General features: G+C 32.9%; 2 protein-coding genes across 3 annotated transcripts in view; both read left to right on the top strand.

Annotated features, from left to right (window-relative positions):
• LOC118195492 (uncharacterized) overlaps positions 1-27,691 on the top strand; it is a 376,248-nt gene that overhangs the window by 116,388 nt on the left and 232,169 nt on the right. The window lies entirely within an intron of this gene.
• On the top strand, positions 51-2,825 carry LOC118195491 (innexin inx2-like). Its single transcript, XM_035366817.2, has one exon. It carries the CDS (start codon positions 308-310, stop codon positions 1,385-1,387), a length of 1,080 nt encoding a protein of 359 aa, XP_035222708.1. The 5' UTR covers positions 51-307; the 3' UTR covers positions 1,388-2,825.

Below are 27,691 nucleotides of genomic sequence, written 5' to 3'. Positions count from 1 at the left end.
AACTATAGAAACTTCTGATAAGAATTCTTATCTATATCCTCTACTGGTTTTTGGAGAACTTACTTCGCGCAGTTACCTGTATTGCTTAAGACACTCCAGAGAAAATTTTAATATTTTCAAGCAAACGCTTAAAATAATTCCAACGAAAAATTATTTCTCCAACACAGGAACTAGACATCTAAAGAAGTGATTAATATATTAATGCTATAATCGTAAACAACTACACCTACTTCGATGCAGGTCTTTTCGTTGAATAAAACTACTTCAAAATTCTTTCCGTATTATTGAATCAAGGAGCTGAAAGAAGATGGATAAACTTTTTGGTGATTTGAAAGCATTTTTTAAAGACGCCAAATGTGTGACAGACAGCTTTGTATTCCGTCTTCATTATCGATTCACTTTGGTAATCCTTATAGCATTTAGCATTGCTGTAACCGGTCAACAGTACATCGGAGAAGCTATTCATTGCATATCAAAAGATGACATACCAGAAGAATTGCTAAAAACGTATTGTTGGATCCATACTACCTTTAGTATAGACAGTGCTTGGTTTAAGGAAGTAGGTAAAGAAGTTCCTTATCCTGGAGTCGACAAGCACACACCCGGTGTAAAGAAAATTTACCATGCATACTATCAGTGGGTATGTTTTGTTCTTTTCTTACAAGGTTTGCTTTTTTACGTGCCTAGATATCTCTGGAAACATGTGGAAGGACACAAAATTCAAAGTTTGGTGATGGATTTTAATTCACCTATCGTAAGCGCAGCGGAAAACAAGGGAAAAACAAAACTACTCGTCAACTATCTTGAAGAAAATATTGGAAACCACAAATTTTACTCAACCATGTATATTTTAATGGAAATCTTAAACTTCGTCAATGTTGTTGGTCAGATTTACTTAATGGATACTTTCTTAGGGGGAGAATTTACTACATATGGTACTGAAGTCTTGGCATTTACAGAATGGGATTATTCTCTGAGATATGATCCAATGGTGAAAGTCTTTCCAAGGATGACAAAATGTACTTTCCATCGTTATGGTTCCTCTGGCGATGTTCAGAAACATGATGCTATGTGTTTGCTGCCTATCAACATTCTGAATGAGAAAATTTACATTTTTCTATGGTTTTGGTTCCTGCTACTGTCCATTCTGTCCGGCCTGTGTCTCATCTATAGAGCTGCTGTATTTCTAGTGCCAAAGTTTCGTTATTATGTTCTATTTTCAAAGTGTCGTAGGGTGGACCCTGATAATCTAAAAACTGTGTTGAACAATTGCGATAAAGATGACTGGTTAGTACTTAGTCTTCTTTGTAAAAATATGACTCCTTGTAACTTCAGAACTGTTATCCGTGACTTTGCTTTAAAACTGAGCGATACAAAGATGTTGTAGTGTTTATGCTAGCAATTTTAGTAACGTTTTTCATTTATGAAGAAATTTTTCACATATTTTCGAATTCATGTCTATTAGTGTTGTGATTTTTAGTTTTCATTTTAATATGGAAAACTAGCTTTTAGTAGAGACATTTTTCTTGCTCTTTAAAAATGTTTCAATCATCAGTAGATGACTTTTCGTATTTTAATGTTCAAAGTAGTACTGAAATTCTAAAAGTAGTACTACTACATAGTTTTAGGGTACTATTTTTTAAAGTCTTGCAGTTCAGATATTATAAAGAGAAAAACAAAACTAATTTTAAAAAAATCTATGGGGAACATTTTTAAGATGTAAAGAATAAATGATTTTTTTGTTTTCGTTGTTTTTCGCCATGTAGTTATAATAAAAAGAGAATAATCCATTTTTTACTAAAACTTGAGAAATAACCAAGAATTTTTTAAAAGTTGCAAAATATTATTTAAAAGATGTTTCATGATGATCATGATTCTGATTTTTTCCCCTTGAACTAACAAATCTTGAAAACAATTTACAGCTATTACTTTTACTCCTTTTGATTCTACCATCATTCCCTTTAAATAATAATAAAAAAAATTTCCCTTAATAAAATGTAAGCAGAAAATACTTTTGTATCGTGATATTTTTTTAAATAATTTCTTATAAATATCAGTATTATTATTCATTAATTATTAGAATTATACATATCGATATTTCCATTTGTGTAAAGCTCAGAACTGTTTTAAATATCATTAGAATTTATATACTCTAAATTCTTTGATAAAACTGTTTTGTAATGCGTAACGTTAGTTATGATAAAATTTATTACAAACAAATGAAAATCTTCATATGACAATTATTTGCATAATTAAGATATATTATCATTTATCTATGTATACAGAAAGAACACGTAGTATTTATTCTTGTATAAGGCGGATAAATTACAGCTGGCATTCTTTTTATAAGGAAACTGATTATCATTTCATAGTAAGAACTTTAGATAATTTTGCTGCCTTAAATTTATTAGAAATCTAGGTGTAATATGTAGTATAAAGAGAATATATATAAAAATTTCTTCAGAAGTAACAAACTTATGAAAAGTAGGGACCACAATTATTTTAACAAAAATTGAAACATACCTGTTATTTATTATATCTATTATATTATGCTATATTCTAAGCTTTAAACATTATTTTTATGGTAATAAAAACTAGTTTTTACTCTTCAAGTAAAAGATAAATATTTTACTCTGGTTTACTTATTATACGTGCATATATTACCTACAGTATTCTTTATTTTCGTAAATGTAAACTTAATCTAAAATTATTTTTTCCCTCATATTTGAAGAACATATTTTGCATGTGAACGATTACATTATGCACTCTTATCTGTTTATTAAGTATTATAATCATGAAAGAGATAAAAATTATTTATTTCATTACTGCGTTGTATCATTCATTTTTTAAAGTATATGATGTCGAATATTCATACAATTGCAATTTTAAAATAATTTATTTTAAATTCTTAATGCATTAATAATAATGTTGCGTAATTTTTAATGCAACTAATAAGTATCACTTAAATGATTTTATATGATAATTTTTTCCTCATTAGTCTACTTTGATATCAGATTTAATTTTTATGCTTATTTTCAAAGACAGAAATCAGCAATACATTGTATCTAAAAATAAGTTAATGTAAAAGAAAGTCTGTTTTGTTCGCAAAGTTAAAAATTCATATCGATATAAAATACTGTAAACGTTTTTATAAAATCTTCACTAATACTTTTAGGAAAAAACACACTTTTCTATTCCTTATTATTTAAGTCACTAAATTTTATTCTTAGTTATACATAAAGTTTTAAGCAGTTTAGTTTCCAGTTACATATAAAGTTTTAAAAATTTTAATTTTAAAAAAGGAATCATGTTCCTTTTAAACGTAAAAACTAGTTTTAGACTTTAACACACCTCGTGCGTTAACAGGTCGAAAATTTGTGCAACAGAAAATCGCTTTTTTTTTTTTTTTTAGATTTTCATTTTATTACTCTATATATATTTAATTAAAGTGTACATCTTAAGAACGATTATGAAAGAACAAAGATGATATTCTGGAATAGAAAACGAAGCAGAAAGAATGAAAGAGAGTACTCTCGCTCGTTATTTAAATTATAAATTAGGAATCAAAACTAATAATTAAAATATATTTGCTTTAAAAAGCCACAACCATTATTAATAACTGAGGGAGTTGCAATAGTTATTAGTAGTTTGTTCTTGCCTTTGCCTGTAATCCTATAACTTAAAATAATTTAAGGTAAAATTAAATTAACTTAAAGTAAAATTAAATTAACTTAAAGTAAAATTAAATTAACTTAAAGTAAAATTAACTTAAAGTAGTAGTCAGAGTTATTTTAACTTGTTGGCGAGTTATTGCCCATAACGACTATTTTACAACGAACACATACACACACAAAATCAAATTAAAATTCAAAGAAATGTTCATTAAGCCATTCCGAGTGAGTTACAATTGAAAATATGCAGCAATTAAAATGCTGACTTGTTTTTACTTCTTTATTTTCTTAAGAATATTAAATAGATGTAGCTTTTTTGCCCTGTAATTAAATTTTCATTATTCACCATACAAAATTCTAATTAATTCAAATCTTAGCATTCGATTGGTCTACACTACAACTAATTATTTAAATCGTTTATTAAAAGCACAGCTGCTATCTAACTGTTGGTTTTTCACGTGTTCAGCACTGCGAGCAGTGAGGATGCGACAAATGCTCCAATATAGCACAGTTACGGTAGCTCCTGCTTTTAAATTTATGCCGTGGGCCTTTAAATTTCCATAACTGTCTAATCTGAGCAAAACAACTTAAGAAGGACATCATAAGGTTTTCACTAAAGCATATAATCTAACTATTAGTAAAAACTTTAACATTAATTGTCATAATCTATCTGCATTTTCTGTAATTTTTAAAGGACAGTTTTAACTCTTGTAAGTTTCATTTTAATTTTATAGCCCGCTATTTTATGCTAATTTTCTTTCCTGCCAAGCCTCCTTTATTTTCCTACCAGAAGGAAATTTATAATGCGCGGGAAATTCAAATTTGGTAGAAGGAAGTATTTAAAGGAAGGTTTTGGAGGATGAAATTAGAGCGTGTTCTACCTGCTTGGAGGCCACGTTGCTACCTTTGATTTCCTAGCGAGTTGAATTCTGCGGTGGTTTTGCCACTAGGCTTGTTTACGCAGACTTCGGTCAGAACCAGCTTGAGCTCTAGATAAACTGTGAAGTCGTTAAGTTATACTCAAATTTCATTAATTTTAAGTGCAGCCATTATCAATAAAAGGATCTTTTACACCTTTTCCCTCTCTCTGTGATACAATATAGCGATAATTCGTGTATCGTCTTTTAGAGTTTTGGATCTAGTTTATGTTACCAAAAAACACCAAACTCTATACTGTTTAATCTGTTCGGACAGATTTAACTGTCTTATCTATCTTTAAAGGACAGATTTAATATAATGGAAAAAGATTTCTTCGTTCTGTGAATTAAATTTTAATAGTTTTACAATAAATTGCTAAAGATCTATCAAGGAGCATGAGTTTGATGCACCGGAAATTATTCAATATTTAAGTTATTTTCTAGATATGCATTTTGCTTTTCTTTAAAACTGTCCTTAAATAAGACTATAACTTGCTGTAGGGAATTATTGGTCAGTTTAATAATTACAAACGAGCTTTCCTACTTTTTAAAATCTTATATTATTTTATGAATTTTAATCTTATTTTAGAAAATTGTATTAGAGTTTGAACGGTTAAAGACTGATGTACTATAGTAAATTTTATTTCATTTATTATAAATTTTTATGGATACATGATGTGTCTAAAAAGTTTATAACTCCAGGATGGATCCATAAGTGTCTAGGAAGGAGAGAATGAGTTGCAATTTCAATTAATATTCTATCACTTTGCGGAATTTAAATGGTTACAAATAGCTTTTGTCGTAAATTAATTTTTCGAGAAAGTCAACAAAGCAAATTGAAAAGTCAAGAAAAACTAAATAAAAAAATTATAACTATTTATTTGAATAAAGTTGTTTTATGGAATGAAATTTGATCTTATTAACATATTAAACACCAACATCCCAAGTAAATCTGCTTTTGCTGCGGAAACTCTATTTTTACAGAACAATTTTTTACCTTAATTCGTAAATCTTTTGTCGTAAGACTTTCTACAGAAGATTATTGTCTCGTGGTATGATAACACAGTATTCTCGAACGGAATTACCCCTTTTTATTTTTCCTGCTATAATATCCTTATATTGTCTTAAAAGTGTATATTTGATTGATAACGAAGGAGTTTATACCGTACATTTTCTCCTTGAGAGAATAACAGCAGAATTAAAGTGATAAGATGGTGATGTTAAAAAAATCACAACGAGAATAAGCAAAGATCCATAGGGTTGATAATTCAATTTTATCTGTAAAGAGGTAGCAGTAGCTCAACCATATGAAGGAAAAAGGCCTTTCGAGAAACTAAAAATGTTTCAGATATTTTTGCCATAATAGCTTGATTTTTTTTTCTGCTTGAGTTGATTACAATGTTCACGTAAAACCCCTTCAGGTATGGTGTGAGAAACTACACACAGAAATTTTTGCAATTTGATCAATTAATTAATTGCCATGGGTTTGGGCTAAGAAAGACCTCTTTTCAAGAGGCATAAGCACAATAGTTCATAGGTGAAGAGTCAGGGAACTTTGCAGGAATAAGTTGAAAAGTATACATGCAATACCAGTATCAGTCTTCATTTCTTCAGGGAATTCAGTGGTATTTTTCGAAGTATGACTTTTTGCTTTGTCTTGATGAAGTTTCCCTCTTTAAAAGTCATTGGGATAAAGAATGGAATTTCTTCTGTCAATAGAGGTAAATTTGCAAGTTACCTGTTTCATTTTAATCTAAGATTAAATAATTTATGTGAGTGTCCAAAAAAGTACCTCAAGATGTTTAAAATTTAATTTTTTTATGCTCTAGCTTTGATGGCCTAGATTATGCGAGACAATTTGAAAAAGTTCGGCGTGACTTAAAAAGTCCAGACAGCTGTTCTCTGTTTTTGTTCGTTTTGTTTATCTATGTAATATTTAATGCTTTAGTTAACTTATTCTTGTAAGCCCCGGGTTGTACATCTGTAGTACACGGGGAGACTGTACGTGTTCAAAATTAAAAAAAAAGGACTTAAAACTTTCTTTTGGTAATAGGAACGTTGATTTTAATATTTTCTTCCCCTCATCTTTCTTTTAATTTCCCACTATGTAAGAGAATCCTGCTATAGTCTAAACCCCTTACTGAAACTTTCTCTTCATTGGCAGAGCCAGGTTTGTGCAATTTTTTCTGTTCGTTTTCGACGAGTTACAATGTTACTCCATTTATCTCCTGCTAAATAGTTTTCATACAGGGTTCTACAAACTGTTCTGTCTTGATCCACATACCTCGGCTAAAGATGGTGATCATTACGTTTTCTAGCTTTTTTAAGTTATAAAGCTTGGTTTGGTATTTTATTTATTGTTGTTATGGATGAATTTAAAGGTTTAACAATTGATTTTTCCGTTGGTGGATTTTCTCTTGTTACCACTGATTTAACTTCCGAAACATTAGAACAGTAAATAGCTTTTTCAGGTGTTCGTTTGAAGTCTTCTTTTCATGTCAAAATAATAATTGATGCGTTCTCCCTTTCCGATTAATTATGTTGCTTATTTTTCCTCTAGAAATTTTAATACCACACATTTTACAACGGCTTTGGATTATGTAATGGGAATATTTCTTTCGTAAATCGTAAAAATATAGCCTTCAATCCACAGTACCGTATTTTTGTTTACATTTGACATTTTGAAAGAAGAAGAAAACTTAAAAGTAGCAGGCAATGTTTCTCATTTAAAAAATAAACTGTTGCCAGAAATTTTCATTCCAAAATATTTGCTTATCTTTAATTCTTTATCGAGATCGTTATAAAATTGTGTAAATACCCTCTGTAGCATTCCCTTACACTGTGCGAGTTGGTAAGTGATATTAAATACTTGCCGGTATGGTAAAACTAGGTGCGTTCAGAGAAATTGTTCTTGTAACTTCTTGTTAAGTTCTTGCTCTTGTAACACTTAAAACTCCCAGTCACTTGAATTTTATCGATATTTATCGAATATTTTGTGATTTACAATTTTTAGCTCTAATTGTAAACTACCAGCAGTGGCTAAACAATATCATTTGATTAATACATTAGTATTCAAATTTAAGAGAATTTTCACATTTGATCGATTAGCTGCGATTTTGGCGAGGGTAAAGGCTAATTGTAATTGCATCCCAAGAGCGCCTCTGACATGTTCTATAAGTTTTAGGTCTGAATATCAGGCTAGCTATTCTATCTGATTAATATTATCCCTTTTCAAAATATGATCCTCCATATTAGCCCTATGAGGACGGGCGTTGTCGTCCATAAATGTAAACTCAGGACCTAACTATCGACTACTTTAAAAGTGACAAATATTTCTAACAGCATAAACAAACATCGGAATTGAACATCACCTTTCTAAAACGATCACATCCACGGAAGGCTAAAATCATTTGGGGTCTCAGAAAAGCTTCACTGTATTTATAATTCGTGCCCTTTTTATTCTTTCCACAAATTGCAGAAGAGAACGAAAGCGGAAGATTGAATCTTTCCACAGAACGGAAGCTGCAACTTGTTCACATTTAAACAGGCTGTAAATCCTTCTACTGCTGAAAGGAAACATGATTTAAATGCGCATAGGATCCAAAAAACCCTTAAAAAGTGCTTACGCTAGCTTCCAAGACAAGGTAAATTGCATTACCAGTCACAGGTCACATCTACGTAAATATAAAATTAATAAACTGCTTCCTCTTGCTTAATAACCCAGTATAACTTATGGAAGAATGGGAAAAATGAATTCATTTTTTATTTCAGAAAATTGATTCACTGAGCGGATTTGATACATGAAAGGAGATCTGTGCTGAGCAAAAGCCCGGAATTGTAAAACACAACTGCATCTTTATTTATTTATTTTGGAGAAACTCGGCCGTCAAATTCTGTTACGATCGTTGAATTTTTGTAATATTGCACTAGTTTTCCAAAAACACAAAGCACTTTAGTAAACAATCATAGTGAACTTATGGCAATTTGGAGGAGGTAAAAATTTTAAATATTGTTTTAAAAAGGTCTATAAAACATATTTTAAAATTGTATTTTTTATTTCCCACAATGCAAATATTTATAAGAATTAGAAAAAGAGTGCTAATATCTTTATTGGAGTATATGTATCTATGAATGCAAGAACTGACTTGCAGCAGCAGACTTTGAAAAGATATGTTTTTACACAATTTTGCACCATATTAACAAAATATAAGCATTAAAATTTAGGGGCTTTTTCTGTTCGTGCCCTTAAGTATAAGAAAAGCAGAATCTTAAATTTAGCTCCCTTTTTATCATTCAAGGGTTTTATTTGCACTCAATGATCTCATATTCTCTAAGTAAACTGAGCACTTTCCTCACGAATATACGCATAAATGAAAAAAAAAAAAAAAAAAAAACTGAGAAGCAATCTGATAAAAACGTTCTTTACTGAATGGAAGACTTCTTTCCAAATACTTTCTTTAATATCGAAATAGGCATTTCAGCAAGAGATGATTACAGGAACAATTGTCTTAAAACCGTTCTGCCAGATGGCTGTTGTTTAAATTAATAACTAAGGTACACTAAGGCTATAAAGTTTTAAGATTAAATTCGTACAAACTCGAAAGTTGAGGAAAAACAGTATCCTTACTTCTTTCAATATACAGTCCTTATAAATCTATACAAGTCTGGCGTTGAATATGCTTGAGGAGAATGGACTCCTGCAGCTGTGTATTGTTGTACAGGAGAAACCAGTACTTCGACTGAATTTTATCAAGCCTAATAGACTGAAGTTTGTCCCTTACGATTTTATAACATAAGAATTTCACGTCTATTCCTCAGAAACCAATTCCTGGTCGATTTTCCTTTCCCAATTAAAAATAGTCATCAATACGGCCTTCGCTCGAGATTTCTGAAAAGAAAATTTCTGTGGCAGTGTTCAACTTCTGCAATCCAAGCAGAAGACTGCAGTAAAACACCAAATTTCATCTGCAGCCCTAAATTGTTTGAAGAAATAAGTATTACTTTTGCTGTTTTGATCAATTCCTGACATACAGAAATCCGACCTTTTCTGTATTCTTCAGTCAATGTGTGTGGTATAGAACTTTCAACATCTTTTATGACAATTTTGTGAGCACGGTCTTGACATTTGATAAGCTCATTAACTATCTCTCGCAAAAGAGATTTTTCAGTATGAATTGTCGCTACGGAAGGTAACCACTTCTGGGTTTATCATCGTCATCTTCACGTCTATCACAAAATCGTCTGTACCAACGAAAAACATTGAATTATGTTAATGTTTGATGCCTCGATGCTTTATACAACATTTCCGATGTCCCCGTTGCTGTTTTTCCCGCTGTACAGAAAAACTTTATTGCTATTCTTTTTTCTGCTTTGAATTCAATGTAAAAGATGTTCATTGATTAAAGATTAACGCACAGAATTTCTAAATACTAAGGCATTATCTATTGTCATTGCTGCTATTACTTACAATTTTCTTTTCTATTTTGCATTTTGTGTAAACAGTTTTGTTTAACAGTGATGGCATGTGTATTTGAGCTAGTTTCCCTTAGAAAGTCATTTATGGATGCCTCCCTCCCATTCGGCAGATACCCTCGAGAGCTTTGCCATAATCAAATAAACCAAACCAAACCAAACCATTAACACTGCTGGTTTGCATTCATAACCTTTCTGTTGTTAAGCAATAAAAAGAACCCATTTTTTTTAGACAAGACCTAGTTAATCGGGAATTGACTGCAAGCATTTCTTGCTTGCTTGTCTAGAACTGGGTTATCCAATAGAAATATGCTCACCACATAGGGAGACAAATATGTTTTCAAAAGATGTTCGTACAACAGACGAAACAGGATACTTTTCCTTTTTAAATTAAAAAAAACATAATTATCTATAATATTTTCCTTTTAATTTTTAAAGAAAATTATTAGAATAAGGCAAACTAAATGATAACATTGTAAGTATCTTAAGTTTTACTAACGTTTATTTTATTTTAAAACTTTACTATCACTTCTTATTTTCCACTTCCGGCCAGAACTAAATCTGTTAACTTGTTTATGCAAATTGTACTTGCTAACGCCCACGTATTTAAGTTGTGGCTTTTTGCTAAGAGTTAGAGGAAATGGCTGCCTTGCCACTGCATTACACGCGAGTTTTCAATCAGCTGCTGTTTGCCTTTAAGATCAAAGGTTTAGTCCTCTTAATATTTTAAAACGTATTGTAGTTTCGCCAGTTTGCGTACTACATACGTAATCTTTTAAAAGGCCAGTCTTAATGTTAGGCATTTGTAAACTAATTCAAAGTTAGCTCTTATTTAAAATTTTAGTTAGTAGTTTTATATTTTTACGTTCAGACCACAGATGGTTGGTCTCTGTATCCCGAAGTGCAGGAGCACTTGTAATCTTACAGAGAATAAAGGGTAAAGTCAACTCTTCCTGCTGGTATTGTCCATTCCACATATTTTTGAACATAGCTTGAGTAAGCTCCCTGTTCCTATTCAGGACACATCATGTTTCCAAAGCAAATCAAGAGAAACACAAGTCCTGATAACATCACTGATTACATGAAGAATAACGGCATGATTAAAAGCTGTATGAAAGATAATGTACGACAGGGGAAAACAAAAGTCCTTGATATCAATTTATTTGTTAATACATTTATGAGTTATCAAAAGACACGTCAGACAGGAAAAAAATTGTACACGCTGCTGATGCTTTTGTTACAACACAGAAATTCTTTGTGCCGAAATAAACAGATATGGCTTTTTTAGCTTAAAAAAATCGTGTTCATTACCCTGACCATGTCTCGCTCCCTTCAGTGTAACTAAAGACAGAGCGAGCTGTTCATGTTGAAGCCTTGCAGACTGAATCTCCTTTCGATTTCAAAGAGCTTTGTTTGAAATTTTCATGCCTTAATTTTCGTCTTGTTATTATTACGTGAGTAGCTGCTCCGTTTCAGCTGCTGCCCCAAAGAAAAAATGCGTGTCGACAAACTCTGCGTTCGTTTAGCAATGCATGCCGTTCGAAATCGCCACAAGAAAGATGATTTAAGCTAGCAGAACGCATTTACTTACCGCTCAACAACGCTCTATACTACTTCAGTGTGCCATTTCTGCACACACATTCCATCACAAAATGCACTTATTTCGACCCCTTGTCCTTGCCTTTACATTTTTGCTCCATATTTTAGAATCATAATGCGTACACAGTAATGCAATGTGGGCGATGTAACATAACGTGAAGAACACAATGGTCTAAAAATTTGCAGAGACTTTGTCAAGGACGTTTCTATTGTGAAAACTAGGATTATTCTTGAGTATATTCCCGGATGGTCAGGTTAAGAGCTCTAGTTATCAATACTAAAAAAGAAAGAAAGAAAGAAAAGGGTGAAAAAAGAAAAAAAAAAAAATTCTGAAAGGTTTCAGATTTTAAATTACGTCCAAAGGGGCGTTTTTTTTTTTAATTTTGTCTGTTACCTTTATTTATTAAATATCACGTTCTTCGCACTTAAGCCATAAAATTCAGTTTAAGAGCCATATCGCAAAATAGTTTTAAATTGAGCATATCTTTAGAATTTCCAATACACAGTCTCATGCGTTGGAGATAAAAATGTTTTTTCTGTACAACGTTGCGATTGCTCGGTTTGAAATCCTTGAGTTTGTTAATCAAAAATTTGTTAAAGTTTTATAAAATATGAAATCGATAATAAAACAAATTCCAAATTTGGGCTTCCACATGCCCATTTGCAGTAGGATTACGTCATTCAAAAATTCGATGGCTCTATGTACGGTTGTTTTATCACAATGCGATAAATATACATACATTTATGCAGATTTTTCCTTTTTTAATTTCTTCAAATGTAATACAGGACTCTAACATTTGGTGGCAACAGTTTTAAAAGTGAAACGGACATTTATAGAGAACCAACGCAAAATCGCAAAACGAAAACAATAGTCCTTCAGGGGAAAAGCCCCTTTGGACTAAAAAATATATAAATTGAGGAAATATATAAAATAAGGAATATAAGTATTTTCAAGCTGTGGAGAATGTATATCGGAGATCTGTTGTCTTAAATGCCAGTATGAAAGAGAAATAAATGAAATCACCTAACCCACATCTAATGCACACTATAAAATGAAAGAAAGAAAATCGACGTAACAGCGCGACAAGCATGATATCATCGGCGATTTTACTCGGCATTTCAGAAGCTGGATGCGCATGTATGTCAAAAATAGAAATAATTACTTATGCAATTAAGAGATAATTTGTCTTTTTATGCATGTCATTAAAAATGACATGCATGCACTCGTGGGTGGGCTTAAAGATGACTTACCTACTTGACTTCCTAATCTACTTGAAATGCTTCTTCAAGTAGATTAGGAAGCACAAAATTGGAAATCCCCTGAAGAGATGAGCAAGAGATCACTATAAGAATGAATCAGTAAAGTGCTTTCCTAATGCATTGTAAAGTTAAATCAAACTCAACCACTTATTTGATCTTCTTACTCTGCAGACAGCTTACCATCCTTGCCTCATCTTTAAGTCTACGACACTAACGACTGCAACAATAGTGAAATGCAGACTAAAAATGTACTTTGAATTGCGGCTGCAGATACAAATTAAAAGTGTGACAATTTAATCATCACTCCGTGAGGTGCTGAAAATACAATATATTTAAGCATGTACCGGCTTATACATATATGCATATGTACAATCTCTAAGCATAAATACTAGCAAAAGCCTAAAGACACTCTCCGAAACGTGCTTGGACAGCAGAAGGATGAAAGAGCAACAAGTTGCCAGTAGCATTAATAAGCTTTCTTTATTTTATTTACACTTTAACTCCCTCATTAAAGCTGCTTAATTTGCATTTCTGATTAGGCTGCCAGAAGAGTAAAAGTACAGGATAAAATTAATAATAAAATAACGTGTAAATTAAAAGAAGTCTTCTAGCTTAAATGCAAAAAGTAAACGGATTAAATATATTAATTGTCTTATTCACAGACGTATTTCATTCCATTAAAAATTCTTGAATTGAAAAAGATTCTCGGTTATTCAGCTGTTGAATTCCAGCATGATCTAAAAGGCAATCTCTCAATTAAACATAATGACAATAGTGCCGTTAAAACAATTCTGAATTCTCTCAGCAAATGGCAGTGGCTATTAAAAAAATTCTCCAGTATTTTGGACTAGTTTAGACCTATCCGAAAGGCTTTATTTTCATTTCTTACTATATGACAACATCATATAGAAGCATATTTTATATTAGGATTCTGCAAAAGCATTTAGCTTACAAATGAAATAATTTTACATTCGAGAGCAAAGCTTTTAAGTGATGTTAAAATTATTTAATATTATTTTAGCATTTAAAAAATTAAACGGATTTAGAGATCATCATTGTCAAAAAGAATTGTCGTTTATTTCAGTTCAAACACTAAGCGATATTACGTGTGCCATTTAACGTCGTTTTTCATGAACATAACAAAAAAGAAATGGTGAAAAAATTAAATTTTTAAATAAAAGAATAACATGTAATTTTCTAAGGAAATATAATTAGTTATTTGTATTAACCTAAAATAAAAAATTTTATTTTTCGTTATTTTAAATTAACTGAAAAGCTTTATATTACTTTATTTTGAATGAACTTAGTATGATTAATATAATTATGATTATTCTTGTTTTGTACAAAGACATCAGTAAACAAAAAAGTCGATGGTTAAGACCTTACGGACCTTCATTTTGCTTTAAAATGACATTCGTATTAAAAGTTTTTTTAGGAACTTGAGTATCAGATCTTCCATATCTCTTGAGAAGCCTGCTTTCTCCGATTTCACTCGCGTCAACTGCATTATCTGTACGGACGATGCTACGTGTAACAATTAGTAAATCTCTTTTACTATGGTACCTTTTCTTCTAATAATTGGAAGAATGCTTAGAAGGCAAGATCTTTAACTCGCAGATATTCAAATGCTGCAATTATGATTTATAAGTGATACATGTTTAATTAGCTTATAATAGTACAGCGTTATCTCTGAAATATCAGAATGGCGGAATTGTGATTAGAGAGGTGAATCATTATCTCTGCAATATCAAGGTGAAATTATGACTAGAATAGCTTATAAGTGATTGAATGGTCTCTGTAATATCAGATGGTAAAATAATGATTAGAATGATGTGTGCAATATCAGCATGGTAAAAAGATGACTAGAATGGTTTCTGCAATATCAGCATGGTAGATCTAGGATTGGAATGATAAATGTATGATCAGAATGGCTTCTGCAATGTCAACATGTTAAAATGATGATTAGAATACTATACAAAGAATGCTTTCTGTAGTATCCGCATGGTAGATTTATGATTCGTTTGGTATAGGAATGATTCGCATAGTCTCTGCAATATTCAGATGGTAGAATTTCGATCGTCCATGAACGATTAGAATATAGATACTTATTTCTGAAATATCAGAATGGTAGAATTTATGATTAGAATAGTATATGAAGTCTTAGAATGGTAGATCTTAACCTCTGAAATATCACAATGAAATCACTGCAGTCAATCATTAGAGAGGTAATATGATTGATTAGCCTGTTAGTTACTTGACTTCTGCAATATCAGAATGCTAGAATTATGATTAGAATAGTAAATGAATGCTCAGAAAAGTATATGTTTGTTTATGCAGTCATTCTTCAAGGAAAACTACTTTATGCCCTCTATATGCTTAGACTGTTACAGAGATGTGATTTTTCAGATGTTAAATATTCACATAGAATAAGTTAATTATCCTGTTTATTTAATGGGACACAACTTCTTGCGAAATTTTAAAAGAAATTACATTTTGAAGTAATAATATCCATGGATTCAACATTTTAAAAAAGCAAAGTTTGAATAATAAAAACTATTAAAATTTTGAAGTAATAATACTTCTTCAAAATTCGGATCATGCGTATTTTGTGAACATCTAAACTACTCATATATATATTTTAAACACCTAAACTAATAATATATATTTTTCATCATCCATATGTTGTTAACGTATGAATGAAATGAACTAAAATTGTATTTTAAGGTGTGTGGAGCTAAAATAACACGCTGTTGATTCAAAAGATAACATAATATAAGAATACTGTGACAAAAGAATACCATAATAAAAGGTAACAATATAAAAAAGAACACCACTGCTGCTTTTTTTATGGCAAAAGCTTAATTTCACACTTATTTTATTCCTCATAAAACTAAATTATATTCCTCTTCCATTTTATGGTCTTAAGCTAATATATCTAATTTCATTCAAATTACACACACTGGCCAATGAATTAAAAACCCAAGATCAATATTTTATTGGACACATTTTGCATTGATAACTGCTCTGATTCGTTTGGGCATCGAGTCTACACGCTTCTGGAGTGCATTTATGTCCAGAGAACACCATACATTGGCTATGCAACTTTTTAGATCTTGTAAATTAGATGGAAGAGGAAAGTGTTGTCGACGCGTCTTTCCACCATATCCCACATATTTTCTATAGGATTAAGATCCGGGCTATGAGGTGACCAGGGTGTAAGGATCTTAAGTTTTACTAACGTTTATTTTATTTTAAATCTTTACTATCACTTCTTATTTTCTACTTCCGGCCAGAATTATAAGCGTTAAGGTTTTTATGCAAAGTTTGTCTGGCGAACGCCAAGTATTTAAGTTGTGGCTTTTTGCCAAGCGAGAGAGAGGAAGCAGTGAGTCGAAGCAGGCCGCTTACCTTAGAAGTTACGCAGTTGCTTGTTGCCTTCCAGGCCAGAGGTTTTAATCCTCTTGATAAATTTTAAACGTATTGCAGTGTTCACAGTTCTCTGTACTACATACGCTTCCTGTTAATATAAGGCCAATCTTCCACGTTTATTATTCTAAAGTTAAATTAGAGTTTAGTTTTATTTTTATACTTTTACGTTTTGACCCCAAGTAGCGGGTCGATGTATTACGAAGTACGGAAGTCATTGTAAATAGAGAAAAATAAAGGGTTTCGTATACCCTTCTTGTGCATCCTGTTTACTTCCCACAGTTTTGAACATAGCTTTAGTAAGCTCTCTGTTCCGAGTCAGGTCCTTGCATGTTTCCGAAGAAGGTTAGAAGGAACATTGAACCTGATAAGGGAAGGTGTTGGAAGTCAGTCAGCGAACCAATTTTGAACACTTGATTTCGTCCATGAAGTATCCGTCGCCATCAAAGTAAAAATGCAACATTGCAGGGTGCACTTGATATGCCAGTATAGCTAAGTATCTCATTATCTCATGGCTGTTTGTTTACTCTCGAGGAACACCAGGGCACCACATCCATGCCAGCAGAACATGACGCACACCATGATACTCCCAACAGATCCTTGCACAGTGCGAGTAAGGCAAAATGGATTTATGGCTTCGTGGGGTTCTCGCCAAATTCGACGACTTCCATCGGTGAAAAATAAGGTGTAGTGGGACACATAATTCGTTTCGAATCCTCAGATGTCCAGTGTCTTCTTTCCGGACACCACTACAAACGAATTCTTGCACGTCGGGTAGATATAAGTGGTTTTTCTCACAGGCACCCGACTATGTATTCTGTGTGCATGATTCGAGCTGAAATCTGTTGGGTGGTGTGGTGTATTTAATTATGGCAAAGCACACTAGGGCTATCTGCCTAAGGGGAGGGATGCCTTCGTGGAGGACTTTCTAAGTGAAACTGGCTCGTATACACGTTACACATGGGGACAACCACGAAAACACCCATGCAGCCAGCCCGTTCGCGGGATTCGAACCTCGGACCGAACTACCAGCGACTTCAGCGACTTTACGGCGGACCGAACTTCAGCGACTTTACGGCTCGGCCGCTGGTGGGCGAAATCTGTTGAGAAGAGCCTTGGTTGATGATCTGTGTCACTGTCTTGGAAAACTGAGTTCGAACCGCTGTTACGTCTTCTAGAGAAGGATTTTGTGTTCTGATTCCAACTTTTGAAAACCTTTGATATGGCTGCTTTTGCGAACCCAGTGAGATTTGATGTTTTCGAAATCGAAGCCCCTGCTAAACGGGCACCAACAATAAGCTCTTTTTCAAAATGGGAAATTGTGTCGTTTTACCCATTTTACTCCATTCATCGTAAAAAACACGCTTATACATTACTTATACTAGCATTTTAACCACATGTAACCCACGTCATAAAAAAAAATGCATACTTCATCCCTAGTTCGCATTTAAAGGAAAATCTCTGAATTAGAAATCAAAGGTTTCTAATTCATTGGCCAGTACGTGTACTATGCACAATGTTTTTGCAGAGATTATTAGTGGGCTGTTGAGTTTGTCTGTTGAGCTTTTCACGGGAAAGAAGTTATTTGGAACAGAACGCAGACAATCTGTTTAAGGAAATGAATGCCTTCATGGAGGACTTTCCCAGGGGAACTGGCTCGTGTTTACCTCATGGGAAAAGTTTTTTTTAATATAAAAATGCTATAATTGTGGGCGTAAGTTTATTAACTACTCATGACTTAATTAATATTTAAATGGTGAAATATTTTAACATTCGGTATCGGCATAATTACATATATACTCTTCTTTTGAAAAAAAATTCCTGCTACCATTGTGAATGTCCATGATTTTGCATAAAATACCGGCGTCTATATATAAATGATAGAATATTTGTATAAAGGTGCAGTGATTTTATTTTATTCCCTGTTTAAATAATTAATCAGAAAAACCAACTAAAAATCCTCTTGGGTAAAGATGGAAGGTAGCTCAACTCAAATCAAGTATTCATTACATTTTGATAAATTTTCAATTTTCGAAACACATGTCCATTAAAATTTAGCCGTGGAAATGAAGTTGCATTCTCAATATTTTACTACAAGTATGAAAGAAAACACTACCGATGAAAACATCGCGGACGGAAATGTCGCGGAAAAAACAACGCAAGGCAAAACATCATCGTACAATATATCGGAATAGGAAAAAAGAAAGAAAACCTTGCAGTTCTAAAACATTGCAGTGGAAAACATCTTCGTAAAATATAATAAATAATATAAATAAGTAAAATTTCGCAGTTTGACAATATCATCATAATAGCTTAAAAAAATGAAGTCTTATAGATCATCATAAGTAAAAAAAATGGAGAACTACAAAATATCCAGTGACCAAAAACATCGCAGAAATATGTATTTTATGCGTCTAAAATGTTTAGATTTCTATGAAAAGTATATTGGCGAGTGCAGTGTTGTTAAAATTGATTAAGAAAAAAATTATAATTTATGTTTTCTCTCTAATTAAAATGCAGAGAAAGCTTTCGTAGCGACAACCTCCTCGAAACGATCACCGGTAATCTGAAAGTAACCGGTAATTCTGAGAAAAAATTAATATTTTTATTAAACATCACCTCTTTAAGATCATCATCTGCACCAAAAACTGAAATATTCTGAAACCGTGAGCGATCGTCTTAGAGAAGGTTTAATGCACTCAAAATTATACTGCGCCGGCAAAATATATGTATCATGAAGTTCTGAATATTTTGGGCCTGAGAACTGCATATATCTGCGGTGTTTTTGTTCATTCGATGTTTTGTAGCTGCTGTAGTTTTTGCCACGTTGAACTATGACATTTTTAAATTGCGAAATTTTATCACCACTTTATTTTTTATGATAATATTTTGTGCCATGCTGTTTTAGTACTGAGCAGTTTTTTTCCTTTCTTTTTTTCTCTACTTCGACATTTTGTACGACGATGTTTTCTCTTTGCGTTGCTTTTTCCGCGACATTTTCGTCCACGATGTTATCGGCGGACACCAAAAAAATTATAACATACTACTACTAGTAGCAGCGTGTAAGCATTTTATAGCATCCATTATGAAATGCGATTGCAATCATAGGGATGCAAGTGTTTCTGTGTATTAATTAAGGATGTAGGTTACGCTGCCTCACGGAGGCCTTTCCATGTTTATTAATGCATCTGAAGTTTAAATTTATTATTTAAATTTTAGAATTTTTAAATATTCGAAATAAAGTTAAAAAATTTAAAATGGTTTCTAGAAGTTCACAACTGCAAACAGTAAAAGAAGTGAAATTTCTTGTTTCATACACTGAATTTCAAAAAGGAGTTTGAATCTCTATGCCGGGGCTCCGCTATATTTTTGCATTGGCAGAAACGTGTGTGAAAAGTGTCAGCTATGCTGCAAAATTTGTTTCTCATGATATTCGCATCGTGCAAACTCTAGCATCGTCCTTTGTTCCAATATTACGTTTTGAAACTAATATTTTTCTCTCTTTCCTAGTTTTCAGTATCTTCCAAATGCTTAGAAATGTAATAGAACAAACGATTGAAAACGTGTAATTCTTTTTACTTAAATTGCTTAAAATACAAGAAAGATACATATTTCCCTCCAGAATATCACCTCAGATGTTAACAAATAAATGCAAGAGGATCCAAAATTTAATTAGCATTAAAAATTGTAATATTTCAATGAATTTGCCATGTTTAATGTGGCAAATGTAAGTAAAACATTTAACATAGGAATGCCTGGATTTAATTTTCTTTTCTTTTTAAGAATTTATTTAAATGAATATGGAATGTCCTCTCTAAGATGATCTGTCAATACCTTTGTTTATCTCTGCTATCAAAAATATTGGCCAGTTACGGTCACACGTCTTCGCCTACAGGGTATGGTCCCCACAAGAAGTATCACTACATTTTTATTATAATTATATCCTTAGATGGCTATGTACTTTGGAATCCTGGGTGGTTTGTTTTGCTGTTGAGTTATCAACTTCTTTACCTCAATGAAACAACATACTCAAGTTGGTAAGGAATTATTTTCTATCGCCTTTTTATTGGGCGGTACAGGTAATCTTTGAAAGCGAATTACATCCTATCCAAGAACTGGTCCCGAGGTTTCTGTCTGTTAACTGATTGTACTGACTCCTACTGTCTTTAATTTCTTAAGCTGCTATCAGACTGCAAAAGTTTGTTTCCCTCAAACCTGGTCAAATAAAACTTTTCGAAGAATACTTATTTCCTGGAATTTTGAATAATTATGCTGCCTCGTTAGGTTCAATGATACTTCCTTTCTTCTGAGTGATTAACCTGTGGGAAGCGTAGTATCAAACGGAACTTTTATTCATCCGTCGTAAAACATCGCGGCTAGAAGTCTGCCTTTCAAACTAGTTCTTTACAAACGCGTTTTTTAGGAAAAGTTTTCCGCTGTGCTTCGAAAAGTTTCCGCTGTACTAATCATTAAGTATGATTACCAACTTTGCATTCTTTTTCTCTGACTGAAAATCATTTGGTTTTGATTACGGAGTTACCTGAAGTCATTGCAATACATGGATCACCTAGCGTCATGGGTATTCTTAATGAAATTTAGCTAACAGCATCTATGACTGATTCCTCCAGAAACGGATTTTATGCTGTCCATCTTATCTTAGCTAGTCTTCTTTCAAAGCGCAATAATGATGCCAGTTTCATTCAGCATTTATTATCGGCTTTTCGAGTTTTGTAACTAACTTTTTTAGCGTCAATTAAAAATTTTACAATTCAAAAGTACTTTAAAAAAGCTTTAATTTTTACACTTTTGAATTAACTACATACACTGAAAGCTACTACTGAGTGCTACCATACACTGAAAGTTTTCTAAAATGTGAAGTACTTACTGATGTATTTATAACCCTGTGTATTCGAAATCATGTTGCATAATTAGAGAAATTATTTTTACACATTTTAAACTGTTCCTACCATATTTTAAAGCCCTCACCTTTGAAGTCGTTCATTAGAAATGTCTAAAAATTTCTAATTTTGCTTTGCCTACAGTCGATGATAAAGGTAACCAAGTGCACAATATGGCACCGAAAGCACAAAAATAATAAATAAATGAATGTGAGATATTTTTGAAACGTAGTTCACTGTTATTTGAATAACACCTCATGTCATAGCAATCATATCAAAAATAAATTTTAATATATACTGCATGCCAAAAAATGAATATTATTATTCTGCGCAAATAATTTCTTTTAATAATAGCAGATTTTTTCTTTCACTAAAAGCAAATATTTTCTCTCATTGCTATATACATTCTCTCACGAAGAGTTAAGATATTTGTTGAACACTTATATAATGTACTAAATGTATTACTGCGTTATAGATGCGAAAAATATGTGGCATCTTGACTTGTTATATCATAGATTCTTTGTAATACCAATAGTCTTCATTTCTGCGCTTATCTAATTTTAGTAAAAAAACTTAGACTTTCAAGGAACTACGATGCACTTTGCTGTGTACTAAGAGCAAAAGTTTTTGCAGCGTACTTCGAACGACCCTTCGAACGTTCTTCGACCACAGTCTTATTTTTAATTAAAAGGTATAAAATAATTTTAAAACTGTACGCATAAACATACATCATTATGTATGTATGTTTGTGTGTATATATAAATTAACTAAAAATTAAAAATTAAGTTAAAAATATTAAAATATAGTTCTGCTCACCAAATAAGGCAATAAAAACATTTCCTTCTTCATCCATATATTAAGTTTTGTCTAACTGAAAATACTAGGAATGCAAGAGCTAATCCGGCTAACGAAATGAATGACTTACTGACAGGTTTTCAAAAGATAATTTACTTGCATTTCACGTTACACGTGAGGAGAACAACGAAAGTACACATGCAACCACCCTTACGCCAGGATTCGAACCCGGGCCAAACTATTCCTCTTCTGATAAAAAAAAAGTGAAAAGGAAAGAACAAAAATGATTTAAGGATCATAAGTAACATAGTTAAGAAATTTGAATGGAAAGATTACACAGTTAATAAACTGAAAAAAAAAATCACATTGGGTCAAGCCAGGACATGTCTACCATTTTTTAATTTAATAAAAAAGTAATTTTTAAATTAAAATTTGATTTGATTTAAAATTTATTTCTTTGATTTTGATTTTAAATTTGAATTTGATTTAAATTTGATTTGATTTTAAATTTATTTCTGACAATCAGCTTACAGAGTGAAATAATGAGGTAAAGGTAATAGATTTGTATTGTGAGATGTTCTCATGCCATTAATTTTTTTAATAGTAACCTAACAAGATTGAATGTAAATGTGTGACATAAATAAAATGTTTAAAGAACCTGTTTGAGGAACTGATTCTTTAAACATTATATGCAAATATAACGTTTAAAATATTGACCTTGCCTTCAATGATCTTGAATTTCCTATGCAAACGAAATTAATTATCCTCTGTATACAATCACTTTCATGACCAATGTACTCGACCCTTTTCAAATACGAAACAAATCATTTAAAGACTTCATACTGGAGGACACTGCCTGCAAATATTTCTCTTTTCTTTCTTATCATTAATGGTAAGGTTTACTTCATTTTAAATTAGTGAAATTCTACTTTTTTACGCATGGTAATATTGAATGGAAATATACGATGCTTATAGGCATATATATATATATCCTTTTGATCTTCTAGTGATTGATTGAAATCACTAAAACCACTAAATATGTACTGGCATATAAATGCAACGTTTTCGCATTTTAACAGGATTCAATTCCTTTTAGAAAGACCTTCTCGAGAGCTCCTTTTTTATGGAATGTATACCTCATATATACTCGTGTGCAAAATTAAGAGAATTTGCATATTATGTCGAATTTCTGAAAACCTAATGGACATAATTTTAAGGAATTTCGTATGAATATACATTCAAAAGTCATTTTATGTGCGAATGTTTATCAGTAAAGCTCATAGTGCAGGTATGTCCCAAAATAATGTTGCGTTACCGACCTGAAAGTGAGTCTAATATGGGGTATAGTCCTTTCTCACAGCCAGACAGTTTGCGTAGTGTGACTGCATTCTGGATAAGAGGCAGTTTAGGAGTCCCTATGCCAACCGATTCCGGGCCGGTGGCAAGGCCATTTTCAATTCCGGGATGGCTCTCGGAGAGGAATGGAGAGATGAAATTGCCATCTCAAGAGAGTTCTAAATTATAGGGTTAAGGTCAGGAGATCTGGCTGGTCAATTCATTCGGAAAATATCATCATTTTCCAAGTAACCATCGATCAACTGAGCCCTATGTGGACGAGGGGTTGTTGTCCATTAACACGAAAACAGAACACACTGTGCCCCGTTAATCGAACATAAGGTTCTAAGATGTCCTCTCTGTACCTCATAGCAATCAGGGAGCCTTTTACAAATATATGCAAGGGTGTGCGGCCGGCAACAGAATGCCTTCACAAACTATTACTCCTACACCAACGTAACGATCCTCTTCCCAGATGAGGAAGGTATCGTATCCCACGCTGTCTCTATATATAGGTACGTCGAGAATCAGTGTTCAGGCTGAATCTCGACTTATCTGTAAAAAAGCACGTTGTGCCCCTGAAGTCCGGTCCAAGGCACATATTGCTTGCAGCATGTGAAACGCGTTATCTTGTATACTGATGTGAGCGGGATGTAAACAGAGGGTTTTCTGACGTACACAGAACAGATATCTTCGGGCAACTATATACCGGGAAACTTGGGTTCCAATGGCAGCATACAGCTTACGTGACAGCTGTGAAGCTGTAGAAGTCCTGCGTCGCCACGTTGAAAGTGCCAAATGACGACTCTCATTCGTCATTGTGGATATTAGTCGACCTTTTTCAGGTGTTCTCGATATGTGTCCTGAAATTGTTTCCAATTGCAGACGAAATTGGGCGTTACATTGAGTTCCGTAATCACGTGCTCTTGCCATTGAACGTATGGATGATGGAATAAAATAGGGAATTGCCTCCTATCTACCGGCAATTCTCTATTTCATTCCATCATCCATACGTTCGTAGCTACTCACTCATTTCATCTGATACCTCATAAAATTTACCCAACTCTTGGGAGAAACATAGTGAATGTAGTGATGGAGTAGAGCACTCCAATCGTCGAAAACCCCTCATGCGCTTATATCCCTTCCCTCAATGACAATCTGCATACATCCACGTGTACGCTTATATATTCGAATATTTGCATAATTCTTCATCGACATTATTAGTTCCAGTAGAGCAATATGTTTCGTAAAAATACATAGAATTTGAGAATTCTCTTATTTTTGCACGCAAGTGTATATAAAATACTAAAACCGTAACTCAACTGTAAGGTCTTAAGATCGAAAGAATTTGAGAATTTACAATTTCTACTTTTGATTGCACACATAATGAATAAACAGAATCAATAAAATGTGATGTATTAATTACGTTACTAATTAATAAATAAATTATATATGTAATTAGTGAGCTTAACTGCGGATTAATAAACAGTTACAGACATTAGGTGATTTCGAAGCAGAGATGAAAAATGAGCAACGCCTCCACCGGGACTCGAACCACAGGCCTCACGAATACGGGCCGAGCGTGCTGACCACTACACTACGAAGGCATGCTAACAAGAAAGAAAGAAAGAAAAGTTAAGAAAAGCTGTAAGAAATAAAAGTTACGTTTGTTTACTGCAGTTTATGGAGTTTATATGAAACTCCATATGGAAATTACTATCAAAAATGATGTCCAGTGGAAAACAAAACTGTCTATGGAGGATTCAAACATGAAAAGTAAATACATGATATCACAGCAGCAATAGCAAATGATGTCATAGCATCTGGAAGTTTATTTTATTCGTAATATAATTTAATTTGTATAACTGCCTAATTCGGAACATGCAAACATTGCATGATAAATACAAAAGCTCTAACCATTTTTTCTTGAATTTAAACTCAATGAGATCGTCCGAATTCACTTGTAAATATTATTCTTTAAACCATTTTAACTTAATTTTATTCCATCGCTACTTACACTTTTTTAAATGCTAACTTAATTTAACAAGCAAATTATGGATCTCGTACCTTATTCTGCACTGTAAAATATAGATAAATTGTCGATCCTCTCTTTCTGTGAATTATAATATGAATAATTCTTCTTCACTGTGTTGTTTTTAAAGTATCTTAGGCTTAACCGCAATTTTGAGTTAACCGTGGATATCGTGCCTAGAAATGGCAAGCCAAATTTAGAGTTAACTGTATTGCGATTCAATTATACAATAAAATAACCGACCTTGAAACAATGTTCCACTTCTCTTCTTTTATGAGAAATTTTTTCTCCCTTGTTTAATATTCCGAGTTGTACCCTGAAGGAAATCCTGAAGTACTAGTGACGACACGCTCTAATGCCAGACATCAAGACTTCATAAAAGATGTATCAGATTAATGTGAAATGATTTTCTATTAATAGATATGGTGCAAGTTTGCTCAGTTTAATGAAACGGGAAAATGACATTGTTCTAAAAAGTAGTACAATACATTTAACAGTAGCTTTTAATTTTTTCTAGAACTTTTGCACATGTTATACTTAAATTTAGGGAAGAACCTTAAACTGACCTAGATTTTTTATATAAAATTCTACTGATTCTGAGAGCCACTGACTCAGATATTCATATAAATAAGGTATTTTTTTCCGCCTTCTTGGCATGCCTTCGTGGTGTGGTGGTCTGCACGCTAAGCGCGTAATTGCGAGGACCGTGGTTCGATTCCCGGCGAAGGCGCTGCATATCTTTCATCTTGCCTGCTTCCAAAAAAATACCTAATGTCTCTACAGTGGCGCCCGAACTAAAAGGGTGCTGGATGATGATTCTCCATAAACCCAGGATTTGGCTATTGTGTCCCCTAGATACCCCAGTCGCTCTTTAAAAGGTGGAGTATATAAGGCATTTCTCCCGCCTTCTTGGCATGCCTTCGTGGTGTGGTGGTCTGCACTCTCAGCACGTAATTGAGATGTGCGGGGTTAGATTTCCGGCGAAGGCGTTGCATATTTTTCATCTTGCTTGCTTTCAAAAAATACCTAATGTCTCTACAAAATAAATAGTACAAAAATGGTTTTTACTTTTTGAAGAAAAATGTTCCGTGGCAGTTGGCTTCAAAATGGAAAGAGATAAATAGTATAAAATTTGCGTTAATCTAATTTCTTGTTCTTTTTGCCTAATTTATGTTATCCATTGGCATATGCACCTGACATTTACTTATTATATAATTATAGAACCATAAAATAACCGAGACGATTCTTTAGATTCCAGCAATTTTAATTCACGAGCTTATGTTTGGAATAGAGCTCTGTACACCTAATTTTCTATGGTTATAAACGAGTAAATATAACAATATGTTAACTTTGTCTCTACTTCAATTACTGTACTCTGTACTACTATATTGTAAAATGTTTAAACAACTTAGTTTCTCAAAATTAAAAGTGTTCTCGAAATAAGGAATCATAACAAGTTACTAAACAGATTAAACAAATCATATTTTCATCGTCCACCTTAATGCCCGTTAACTAATCAGTGATTTTTGATTTTCTTAGCAACCCTTTTTATAATAGTATAGCTTGGACTATAAGGTATTTCTCTCACCTTCTTGGCATGCCTTCGTAGTGTGGTGGTCCGCACGCTGGGCGCGTATTCCAGAGGTCCGCGGTTAGATTCCCGGCGAAGGCGTTGCTAATTTTTCACCTTTCATGTCTTCCAAAAAATCATAATGTCACTACGCTGGCGCCCGAACTAAAAGGGTGTTGGATGATGATTTTCCACACTCAGAATTTGGAGACTGGGTCAATAAAAACCCCAGTCGCCCTTTAAAAGGGGGGTATATAAGGTATTTCTCCCGCCTTCTTGGCATGCCTTCTTGGTGTGGTGGGCCACACGCTGGGCGCGTATTCCAGAGGTCCGCGTTTCGATTCCCGGCGAAGGCGGCTGCTCATTTTTCATCTTTCCTGCTTCCTAACTACCTAATGTTTCTACAGGACAAGCAATTGTTAGTAAGTAACCCCAAATTAAAGTATACATTGTTTTAAATGACTCTGACTTAATAATTAACAACCTAAAACTGTTAAAATTTTAAAAATATATGAATTTTTCAACTTCTAAATTGCAACATACTGGAGCAAATTACGGTTGTGTATATGGTTTGTGAATTAGTAGTGACCTTTTATTTTGGTTAGACAAAATTTCTTAGAAAATTTAAAACAACATATGCATATTTTTAGAATTTTGGGAGGGAGAAACGTTAGAAAATACCAGTCCTTTCGACGAGATTCGGACAACGAATCTTC

Source organism: Stegodyphus dumicola, chromosome 12 (assembly GCF_044657685.1).
Source record: "Stegodyphus dumicola isolate Sdum_Otavi_A_Nest chromosome 12, ASM4465768v1".
Classification (NCBI taxonomy): Eukaryota; Metazoa; Arthropoda; class Arachnida; order Araneae; family Eresidae; genus Stegodyphus; species Stegodyphus dumicola.
Note: the sequence above shows the minus strand (reverse complement) of the source record. Positions and strands in the feature narration are given on the sequence as shown.

Excerpts from the sequence above, each read along its gene's own strand:
- LOC118195491 (XM_035366817.2), top strand. The coding sequence starts at position 308 with ATGGATAAACTTTTTGGTGATTTGAAAGCATTTTTTAAAGACGCCAAA.